Below are 12416 nucleotides of genomic sequence, written 5' to 3'. Positions count from 1 at the left end.
GCATTTGGAAGTCACCATTATCTTGAAAGAATATGCATTGCTTTTGGTGTACTACATTCCTATTACAAATGCAGTTCTGTGTGGGCTTAGGACAGCTTTCCAAACATTTTGATTACACAGTTTTGAGATCAAATCATAATGAACAAACAAAAGTCTTGAATTATTTTATGTAGAGGTAATCTACCATAGTCCAGTGAAGAGATTACACCTCTTCTAAATAATATAACCTAGTCCATCAATACTTGGATAAAAGGCAGCTCAAAAGGCAAATGCTTAGTTCTGAATTAAGAACATAGATAAATAAAATGGGGAAACATTCAGTTCACAACATGGGGCACCATACTCTCTGATTTGTGCTCTTGTATCTCAGATACCTGTCTGTATCCCATTCTGGACATAGTCAAGATGCATTCCATCATCTTTCCGAAGACAGGCCAGGAAAGTAAGGCTTTGGCCTCTTGGACTGAGTCAGGGAGATGGCTTTAGGCTTTTCTTCAGAGGCTTATGACAGCAGTGTTTCTTAATGGTTTTCTGGCCAGCAACAATATGCTGGTCCTGGAGTGCAGCATTCACTGCCAGTGGCAGCAAGTAGTCACTGTCTGTTTGAAATACTTTTCATACATCCTTGTTGCCATTCCTTGGACTGGTAGGTCGCAGGCCTCAACATGAAGACAGATTTTATACTTCTTCCATCCTTCCCCAATATAGCCCCTGATTCAGATGCATGGTGGGGGCACAGGGATCTTACTCTAGGTCCAATCCAAGGCCACTCAAGTCCCCTGGAGAAACATTCCCAAATCAGTGTCCATATACTGTAGTCTGTGTTTTTAGTTCTGCAGACCTTGGAGGCCCCTCTGAAACTTGAATATCTCCTCGTAGGGTCAGATTAATCAATTATTAATAGATGCTTAACAGACACAATTCTTAACCCATCTGCAGAAATGTGATCCATGCATGGGAACTGACTGCTATCCAGTGAAGTTTCCTGAGGGAAATCAAATAGATTTGTGGCCATCTGCAAGGTCAGTTGCTCCCTAAGTATATAAATCCTCCCATCTGCACTGCCTCACCCAGGACACATTTTGCTTTAGGCCCCAGTTTCTCCACCATTGCAATACATCTTGATGTATCCTGAGTTACTTAAAAGCAGGGTTGTAATATAGCATAGTCTAATGGAACAGTTTATGAACAGGGAACAGATTACGAACAGGATAATTCATCTCCTATCTCTGTAGAAGACTATGTCCTCTTTGGGGATGAACTTCATGGCTGGCACATTTTTATAGTTGTCTTTGAATCAGATGGTGCTATGCTGCCTTGGAATTTGTGTCTTTAAAATGATAGCCCTTGTGGCCATTACTTCAGGTTAGCAGAACCCTGAACTCTGTGTTCTTACATTTAAAAAGAATTTCACCTCACTTTCCAATAGGACTGAGTCCCTTAGTACAGATCCTCACTTTCTGCCAAAGGTGTTTTTTGAGTTATATCAAAGTGATGCCATACATTTTTTGGTTTTGATTTTGGGTGCTGAAAACATAGCAACATACCCTTCATACCATGCATGTTCACAGTCAGTTATTGCTGGACCAGATGCCTATTCCATTTTCATCACAAAGGGAGGGTTTTGCAGTTACTGAACAGATTTTGTCAAAGTATATTGTTGACTGTATCATCTCTATCACCAAAACTCTGACTTGTCTTTAGTCAGTGCAATGGCAGACCATTCTAGCAGGGAATGGATAACTATCACATTTTAGGAATGTGTCCAGAGCAGACACCTATGCCATGGCCACCTGGTCCTCACTACACATGCTTAACAAGCACTTTAACTTAGCTGTGCACTCCAAAAATACAAAGTCCTTGAGGAAATTATCCTTCAGTCCACATTGTGCTGAAGATGCCCTTCTATACTCTTTGGAGTTATTTTCTGAGGCACACCTTTGGATTCTGCTCAACTATGCTATGCAGTACAGTAACACTGTCAAAATAAGATATAACAGATATGTGAGTACTTGTATCTGATGACCTTTGAGAGGGTCCTCTGCATTCAATGCATTATTCCCTTCCTCTGTTCATCTTTGAATGCTTCAACTGCTATGTTACAGCAGAAAAGCCTTCCATATGTAAACCTCAGGATTATAATTCCACAGAATTATCAGCTAGAATTTTTTGTGCGTAATCCATGTTTGATAAAAAGTCAAGAAGTGCCACTCATGGTGGCACACATATCCCAAAACCCCCATGTATGTGTGCAGTGCATGTATATCAAAGGGGACTTGCACATCTTTACTACTGGAGCTTGAGATTTTAAGATATGCTGACTGACAAAGCACGGCACATGAGAGACATACTAACCTGTTTTATTTAATGCAGATAACCCTTTCAAAGATCAGCTAATATGGTTATTACTTGCATATTTGTCCTTTCCTAAAACAATAACTGTGTAAAGGGACATCAGGGAGCAGAACAACAACTGGAAGGCATTGGACAAAGGACTGTCTGTCTTTTGAAGACAGAATGGTGTTGCACAGTGATGCCAGGTTGACAACTGTGTTAGCTGTTGCAAAGCATTAACAATAACAGGCATAGGATGAGGAGAACCAGATTATTTTTATAAAGACAAATTGGCAAAAGGCAGGTAAATCTGTGTATAGAATATAGAATTCAGGCAAGTAATTGCTATGTTGGGAGGACTGTAAAAACTTCATGGATATTAAGATGCTGAATGTTACCACCATGGGTGTTCAGAATAGTAACAGTATAATTTCACTGGATGAACAACGCTGGCTATAATGACAGATATAATCATTGTAAATGATATGCAAGAGATACAAACGGCACAACTGACATAGAGAAAAGACCAGGTGTATGCCTTCTTAAAGAAAACAGTTGGGGAATTTTATATACAAAAGTAAATAAATAATAACAGATTAATATCTGTATGCCAAAATCTCACAATCTTATATGATAATATGGCTGTAATGCACTGTTACCCCTAAGGATCATACACACATGTCCTCTAATTCAGGAATTTCCATGAGTCTGACACATATGACATCTACATTGCAGGACGTCTTAATCTCAGGCATCTCCTTGGATTCTGATACTCAGAATCTCATCTGTAAACAAACTTTTTCTTTGTATTTATTAAAAAATGCCTTCCTTCTCTGATCATCCACTAACACAAAGCAGTCACCTTGCTTCGTGTCCAAGTTGTTACATTTAAGTATATCTGAACTTTCTGGTAATATGCCAGTGATTCTCCAAGTTACCAGAAAGTACTGCCACAGACCTAGATCCCTGTTGTCAACATCCAAACAGATCCCACCCCATGTACTGTGTACCCTTGAGTTCTGTCCAAGACATACAGAGTTCTAGAATAAGTGTACTATACATGTTACTAAACACCAGCTTCTGCTGCTGGGGTAATAAAACACTAACACTATGACTTTAGGACTGCCTCCTTGTCCCCATACCCATGAGAAAACATGTAGCAACACAAAAAATAAATGCCGTAGAAACAACTGTCTTACTCCAGAAATTACTTTATGCCAGGATACAGACTGTTGATGTGGCTTGAGAAAAACTGGAGCATCCTTTCAGCTCTTTTCCAGAAGGTTGAATTTATCCAGTCACATATAAAACTAGAACCTGTAGCAAAGTGGCTGGAGCATAGTTCATGATCAGCGCATATTTCTTGTACAGATACCAAGCAAAAAGTCAACTTTAGAACACACTTTTCCTCTGATAGATAAAAAAGTAATAAAGGCGTGGGTAGAAAAGTGAGTTCCAGTATACAGTAGCCTTAAAATAAGATGGAAATTGCTCAAATCCATACTGAGGGGTATGACAAGATATTTGTTTTTATCTTAATTTTAAGTCCTCTTGAAAATGACTGCTATAACACTGAAGCTTCTCTCATGGCTTCCATCCATCTGCAGAAAGAAAAAAGAAGGTATAAATAACAAACATTGGCATTACAGCTGCAGTATATCTGAATTCTTGCTTTATCCTTTATATTCTTAAAACATTTCTAAATTTTCACTTACCTGTAAAAAATGTATAGTTTTCTCTCAACAATTGTACTACAAATTTGGCCGATTCTGTATAATAACGAAGTACTTGCTCAAAGCCTACTGTAGAATGTTCAAACCAAAGGAAAGCTGGGTCACCAACAATTGTGCACAACCAAGGATGCTATTTATTAAACTGCTAAGCAGTTTTGCCTATTTTTCAGAGCAGACTTAAGCGGAAAACCACTTCCTTATAAAAATGTTGTTGTAATTACATGATTAGAATCAACAAATCAGGCTAGACATATGTATAGTTACACAGGGTGGATGATTTAAAATTGTATAGCTCATTAGATGAGGAATTGAAAGCACAACTGCAAGTGGTCAAAACTTTTTCAGATGCTATAAGAATCTCATTTGGTCTTGATAAATGTGCAAAAGCAACCTTTAACGCATGAAAACTGCAGCAGCAAGAAAACATCAGTCTGGGACAGTAATGTGATATAAAAGAACTTGAGTAAGTGGGGGTGTATAAATATTTGATAAAAGATCAACAATAAAACACGAACAAATGTAAATAAACTTAGTAAGGAATATTTTAGAAGACTAAAATTAATACTGAAAACAGCGCTGACATCTAGGAACAAAGTCCAAGCTATAAACCAATTTGCTCTTCTTGCCTAACTTACAGTTTTGGGGTGACTGACTGACCTCAAAAGGTATTGAATCAGTTGGACAGAAAAACAAGGATGCTTCATGCTTATTAAATGATTTATAAAAAATAGGGTATACCAGGACTATATATTCCCCATTCTGAAGGAGGTATGGGCCTCCTTGAAATTGATTACATGTGCTGATATGCAATCATAGGACTGCACACATATTTGCTGACCTCAAAAGACCCAAATGTAGTAAATGCTTTAAAACACGAGGACAATAAGATGATTGACTTCCCTGCTTAGTTTAGCAGAAGCAAATCTGTGTCAAGTGGGAATGGAAATCAAACCAGAAGTAGATAAAAATCAGGCAGCAACTGAATGTGCCAAAAAACAAAAGAAAGAATATACGGTGAAGGATCAGATGAGAAGGCAAAAAATGTGGAAAATGCATAAATATAGTTGCAAGTACAGAAAAGTCTTGGCCTACTGAGAGGCGATCTCTGCCTAACATACAAAGCTATGTCAAACCCAGAACTTGGACATGCTCCACTTAAAGAAATCCCAATCCCTCCGAGCTACACGCTCTAGGGACCTAAACCTTGTCACCACAATAAACAGAACATGCTGGAGGGATAGATTCCTGTCCCAGAGACTTCCCATACTCTGGAACAAACTACCTATGTATATCAAACAAAGCTCCTCATTAGCACTCTTCAAGAAAAATCTTGATGACTGGACGGGAGATAGGAAATTCACCCCGGGGATCACTTCTGTGGCTCTGCTTGACAGGAGCACAGGAAAATAATTTTCTTGGTTGGCAAAAGCCAGGGTACTGTTTGGCTAGGCTTATATAGGCCCTAGGGCCAATAGCCTAGTACCTACCTATGAACCTATGAACAACCTCATGTTGATCAGGATCTAATGCAGGAATGGTTACGGAGAGGTGAATTTAAACCAGAAGACAAAAGGTTAATATTGGTGGCCCAAGAGAATGGACTACATATTCGCTGGTTTACAAAGTCCATTGAACATGTGGAGAAACAGAAAAATGTAAGTTGTGTAAAACAGAATTGGAAACAGTTGCACATCTTGTTGCTGGTTGTGATATACTAAGGGCAGAAGGACTGTATGCTGAAAGGCATAACAATGTGGCAAGACTATTGCATTGGGCATTGTGCAAACATTATGGTATTGAAGTAGTTGAAAAAACACTGGAAACATGAGACACGAAGCATTATAGAAAATGATGAAATTTATATCACATAGGACCACCCATTACCAACAGTTCAAAAAACAGACTCGAGAAAACCAGATATAGTAGTCCATGAAAAGAAGACAAAAACAGCATTGATCATTGAAATTGCTACACCCAGTGACTACAGTGTCTTATGTGCTGAGAGACCCAAAGCCATAAAATTCAAGATTTGCAGGCAGAAACGAGGGCATTGTGGAAGAATAGTAGTAGGAGCAATGGGTCTTATAAAAAAGAATTTACAAACATGCTTAGATATGTTACCAAAATACATAACCTGTATGAATGGCAGAAGGAGTCATTACTGGACACATTGTAGGTGCTGCTAACAGCACTTCTGGCTAACATCAAAGTTTGCAACAATGCTAATTTCAAGACTTTGAGAAATTAAAAAAAAGCTAAAATATATATGAAGATGCTGTGAAATGCTTATAAACCTTACAACTAAAGCATCTCAAAATCGGTGAATTAGAATGAAACACATTAGATGCTTTATTTTCAAAAAAAAATGACTCATGCTGTTAAAATAAATTATTTATTAAAGAAATGCCAGGTTGTTACTCATGAAGCAATAATTAGCTTTACAACATAATCCAAAATGCACTTGTGATTTACCTTAACTCATTACATCCAAGCTGATGCCTTTAGGTGTTTCAGTAGTTAAATCCTACTGATGGGTCTATATAGTTCGCCAAAATTTATTTTCAGCAAGCACGTATTCTTCGACCCCTATTCAATGAAAATCACTTCTACAATTCACTGAATAATCCAATGGCAAAGAAAGACTTTCCCCACAGCACAATGGACCCACATCTAGATAAATAGAACTCACCCAAGTGGGAGACTTCACCCCACATCCTCCAACTATGTATATCAACTCCGAGATTGCACTACAGTGGAGAAAAGGGCAAAGTTGTGTAGTTGGTCAACTACGTCTTTGCCACTGAAATATTCAGTGAATCACAGAAGTGATTTTTTGTGAATGGGGTCAATGAATACGTGTTCACTGAAAATAAATTTTGGCGAACTAATATAAACCCCTTACTGATGCTTCTCGGTATCCTATATCACTTTTTCATATTTGCATTAAAAATTTCAAAACCATGCTACATAAAAAGTGTTAAAATATTTAATTTTAAAGCTTACACAATGCAAAACACAACTGTTTTGATATTTGACCTTTGTCTAGAGCAGGTAAAGAGATATTAATTATTGTTCATATAATACTTAATTCATATTGTCATAAATGTCATGCTTTTCTAAATATCTCAATAACTAAGGAGCCCATATAGAATTGCTCAGCTCATATGAAATCTCCCAGCTAGACGAACAAAATGGTACTAAGAATATGGGTGGAATTTGAGTGGCTGCTGAGATATTGTAAGTTGTTTACAAAATATTACAAACTTCTCCGGTCCAGCTGGTGAATCTGGGAATCTTGAGGCAATGTTACAACTGCCTCATGTACACAGACAACCCTCTCCTCCTCCCAACAAATTCCAACACTTGTGAGAGATGCAACCATATAGCCAAACTGGAGGCTAAGCTCTCTCAACTCAGTACTGGCATAACCAGTCAGGAGAAGGAAACCACACTCACTACAATTCCGGTCTCACATAGGCCTACCACGACAGCAAACCAAACCCATAAACACACAAAAACATACTCCGAGGCTCTAAATAAAAATCTGCCTAAGCAGCAGAGACCTCCAAAGCAGACACCCAAGCAACCACTACCCCAAAACAAAACACGTGCAACACATAGCTCACAAAGCCAGTGTGCCGAACAGTCACAGCCCTTAAGGCTAAACAACACACCTGATACACTTGTAATAGGTGACTCTATCGTCAGGCACACTGACGTTCCGCTCACCAGGCTGAACAAGGAGAAGGTCACGGTGAGCTGCCTGTCGGGCGCTAGGATCTGCCACATAACACAAGCACTCAGGTCACTCCAAGGCAAGTGCAAATATGACTCAGTCATTGTCCATGCTGGTGTGAATGACCTGAGATGTACCTCCCTGGACTACATGAAAAGAGACATAGAGGAGCTCTCTGAGCATGTAGCCCAGGCCGGTATGACCCTGACCTTGAGTAGCATCTTACCCTCACCAAGAATGATGCCACAATATGAAGACAAGATGATCAATTTCAACAATTGGCTTATGTATTGGTGTCATTCAAAGGGGATCCAATGCCTGTCAGCCTGGGATGACATGCTCGACAAGCCACGATGCTTCGCTAGGGATGGCTTGCACCTGTCACCCTGGGCTTGGATATTGGCAAAGGCTCTTGCTACCCCATAGTGCCTTTTTTAGGCAAGGCTCAAAAGACAAACCCACCTCCATAGGTATCACAAGGGATAAGAAACTAAGAGTAATGCTACTCAACGCCAGAAGTCTAACCCTCAAGATGCACGCACTCGAAACTCTCCTTAGCATGAAGAACATTGATATCTGTGCAGTAACAGAAACCTGGTTCAAGGCTCCCGAGAGCACCCCAGCACTACCAGGTTATACCTCATACCATGCTTTTCAGCCCCAAAACTTGGACCGAACCACAAAAGGAGGGGGAGTATCAATATTCGTCAAAGATACCCACACCTCCAGGTTGGTGGCACAGCACGAAGCATCAGAGACTATCCATGTGTAACTAACAGTGGGTAAAACTGCCTTCCAGTTTATAGCCTGCTACAGACCACCCTCCCAAACCCAGGAACCCCACTCGGCCTTCCTGAGAACACTGGAAAATATGAAGGTCTCTCCAAACACCATTATATTGGGCGACTTCAACTACCCAAACATAGACTGGGAGCATTACTCTAGCTCCAACACCCTAGCCCAAAGGTTCCTAGAATTTATAAACTCAAATGCTATGGAGCAACTTGTTAACACTCCCACAAGAGGGGAAATCATACTGGACCTGATCATCACCAACATGGGGACTCTATGCTCCAGACCAGAGTGTATCCCTCACTGGTAAGATCAGACCATAAACTAATCTCACTGGATATTCACATCCCGACCCCCCCCCCCGCCCAGAAAACCACAGTGAAAAACTTTTCTAAAGCAAATTTCACACTCCTCAAAACCGAGGTGGAATCCTTCAAAGCCCCTGGGCCTGTGGAAAATACGTTCCAGACCGCAGAATCCTTTATAAACGCATTCTATGAACACCTTCAGGAATGCATGGATCATGCAATCCCAAATAAAATAAGACCCAATCCTCCAAAGGCAGATGTCCTGTCTGGTGGACCCCAGCCATAAACAAACTATACAATAGAAGGAGGAAACTACTACATGATAGAGCAAAATCCCAAAAAGGGAAGGCATCTCTGATCAGTATTAGCAAAAAACTACGGGCACTCATAAAATCATCTAAGGCCAGCTTCGAGAGAAAAATTGCACAGGGCACTAAGTATAATCACAAGGCTTTCTTTAGTTATGTTAGGAACCTGGGTGGGAATTCCCAGATATGCTCAGAATTAGTCCAAAATGACAAAAAATACACCGAACCCACAGACATTGCCAACATCCTAGCTGACAGGTTCAACGCAAACTTCTCCCCCCCCCACCAAAAGGGCAAATATCTATCCCAGCAGAGTGCTGCCCCCCTGACAACTCAGATGCTCAGGTAAGAGCCGCCCTCTCCAAAGCAAAAAACACAGCATCATTGGGACCAGATGGTGTCCTGGGCTGCATCCTACATGAACTCCAAGAAGAGCTAAACCCAAACATAAAACTACTGTTCAATCTCAGCCTTACTACAGGATATGTACCCAAAGAGTGGCGTACAGCAACAGTGGTCCCTCTCCACAAAGGTGGTGCCTCAACGGATCCTGGAAACTATCGCCCCATAAGCCTGACTAGCTTGGTCTGCAAAGCTATGGAAAGGATCATCATGGATCTCATAAATAAAGATATTGGGGACCTACAGACACTGGATCCTACCCAGTTCGGCTTTGTTAAGGGCAGATCCTGCCTCTTAAACCTGGTCGATTTCTTTGAAACAGTCACCAAGGCCATTAACGAGGGGAAGGTGGTCCACACAGCCTAACTGGACCTCGCAAAAGCCTTCGATACAATACCCCACTTGGGCATTATAGATAAGCTCACCAGCTTAAATATAAACCCCTATGTCACTAGATGGGTTGCAAACTGGCTCAAGGACAGAACCCACATGGTTAGAATTGCTGGAGCCATGTCAGACTCCAAACCAGTTACAAGTGGCATCCCACAAGGCTCAGTCCTGGGACCGCTCTTGTTCGGTATATATTTCTCGGAGGTACAGGCCAACACGGAAGGACTGTGGCTGACCAAGTTCGCAGATGACTGCAAACTGGGTGCCATAATCGACTCTCCAGCCGACACAAGCATCCTCCAAAAGGGCCTCATAGAAACAGACAACTGGTGCCAGAGCCATGGCCTCAAGCTAAATGCCAAAAAGTGTATAGTCATCCCCTTTGGCAAAAACAAAGTGCCCACAAATTACCACATAGGTGGTAATCCATTAAGTACAGAAGAAGTAATTAGGGATCTGGGGACCCAAGTTGATAGCAATCTCTCATTTGACAACCACGTGGCCAAAGTGGTTAGAAAAACATTTTATATAGCCCACCTAATCATGAAGGGATTCACATCTAGATCAGGGGAGGTCATTGTGCCTCTTTACTCATCCCTCATCAGGCCCATAATTGAGTATAATGCCCCTTTTGGGATGTACCTTACCAGACACCTGCAACAACTGGAAAGACCCCAAAAGTACCTCACCAAGAGGATCAAAGGGCTCAAACAGATGCCATATGCTGCCCGGTTAAAGAAACTCCAGCTCTACTCAGTGGCATACCGCCTGCTCAGAGGCGATCTGTGCCTGACGTATAAAGCAATGTCCAACCCGGAATTAATGGACATGCTGCACCTCAGAAAATCCAAATCCCATCAAGCCACGCGCTCGAGAGACTTGAACCTCAGCACTGAAATAAATAGGACATGCTGGAGGGACAGATTCATAACCCAGAGGCTCCCTTCACTCTGGAATAAAATCCCAGTCCAGGTTAGGCAGAGTCCCTCATTGACTCTCTTCAAGAGGAATCTTGATGAGTGGATGGGAGATCATAGGTTTACCCCGGGTATCACTTCTGTGTCACTGTTAGACAGAGGCACAGTATACTAACCTCGAAAAAGGGCATAGCAAAATTAATTTAAAATGGGTGGCGAAAGCCAAACACACTCTGGCTAGGCTTATAAATGCCCTAGGGCAGATAGCCTAGTATGAACCTATGAATTAATAGTTGCCTGAGGTGTATTTTCTGTGTTGCATTTCCAGTACAAACTGCATTTCTGTGAATTTGTGCAGAGCTGATAGATCTACATTCTCCTGGCTGTGCACAGAGTTGGAATCCATTCCCATCTGATATTCCAAACTGATAAGTACACTTTTTGTAACTCAATTTGCACTGTGCTGTTTATATATTTGCTTTATTATTTATATATGTGCTGTATTGTTTCTGTCCTTTGTTGTTGTCTGCACTGTTTGTTTTTTCATGCCCTCCCTCCCAACTATTGTGGTAGTCGTAAACTTGGTGGCTTTGGATTTGCCCGCCCCTGCTTTAAATCTGATTGTGGTCACTGCTCCCAGTCCAATCTCATTTGATCACTCAACACAGTGCAGTTAGATTATTTGGGTAGGACTACCCCCTTGCTTCTTTGACTTTGAACACTCCTACCTGTCCTATCTCATCGGCTCAGTGTACTAAGTAGAGAGAGAGAGCATCTGGGCAGGCCTACCCCCTTAGTTCCCTAATCTTGAACTATCTTCTGTTTCCTCCCTCTCCACTTTAAAAAAAATACACTTTATTCAGCTGCTTTTACTGTAATTGTGTTCTTCATACTTTATTACCTTATTTTTGCTGTGTGCTCTTAAGTGTTCAAGTGCTTTTATTCTGCTGCATGTATTACTGCTTGTTAGTAGCCTAATTAAAATGTATCTGTTATTCTAAGCATTTTAAGCTTTGGTCTTAGCACTTGTGCTTCAGGCCAGTTGTTTTACATTTAAGAAGGTTCTTGTGGTCTGTACTGTTGTGGACAAACCCTTAACAAAACCCTCTCTCCATAAGTTTGCCCAACCCTTCTGAACACTATGTCTGGACAATTACTATCACTTTCTCCTGCCAGCCTGGTCAACATATGCATACAGAGACAGTGTAGCAACTGCCTCATGTTTATTGACAACCCTCTTCTCCTAGCACATAATTCTTCCACCTGCTAGAAATGCATGTACATCAGTAACCTGAAGTCCCAGCTCTCATGCCACAGTCAGAAATCCTGACAAAGAGGAGTTTGCCAGCACAAACACTGCACAACTCACATCACATAGCCAAGCACAACAGACACAAACACACACCCATGCAAAGGTCCTCAATAAAAACTTACCTAAACAGCAGAGACCTCCAAAACACACTCACAAACATTCCACACACAACAGCAAACACATT

General features: G+C 41.0%; 1 protein-coding gene across 2 annotated transcripts in view; it reads right to left on the bottom strand.

Annotated features, from left to right (window-relative positions):
- Positions 1 to 3529: 3529 nt before the first annotated feature.
- FGD5 (FYVE, RhoGEF and PH domain containing 5) overlaps positions 3530 to 12416 on the bottom strand; it is a 1722626-nt gene continuing 1713739 nt past the window's right edge. For both annotated transcript variants that reach the window (XM_044078612.1, XM_044078611.1), the window contains one exon: positions 3530 to 3935. In XM_044078612.1, the coding sequence (XP_043934547.1) occupies positions 3899 to 3935 (37 nt within the window). In that variant the 3' untranslated portion in view covers positions 3530 to 3898. The remainder of the gene's footprint in view (positions 3936 to 12416) is intronic.

This window comes from Protopterus annectens, chromosome 7.part1 (genome assembly GCF_019279795.1).
Source record: "Protopterus annectens isolate FY-2018-M chromosome 7.part1, PAN1.0, whole genome shotgun sequence".
In the NCBI taxonomy this organism is placed as follows: Eukaryota; Metazoa; Chordata; order Ceratodontiformes; family Protopteridae; genus Protopterus; species Protopterus annectens.
This window is presented reverse-complemented; position numbering and strand designations above follow the sequence as displayed.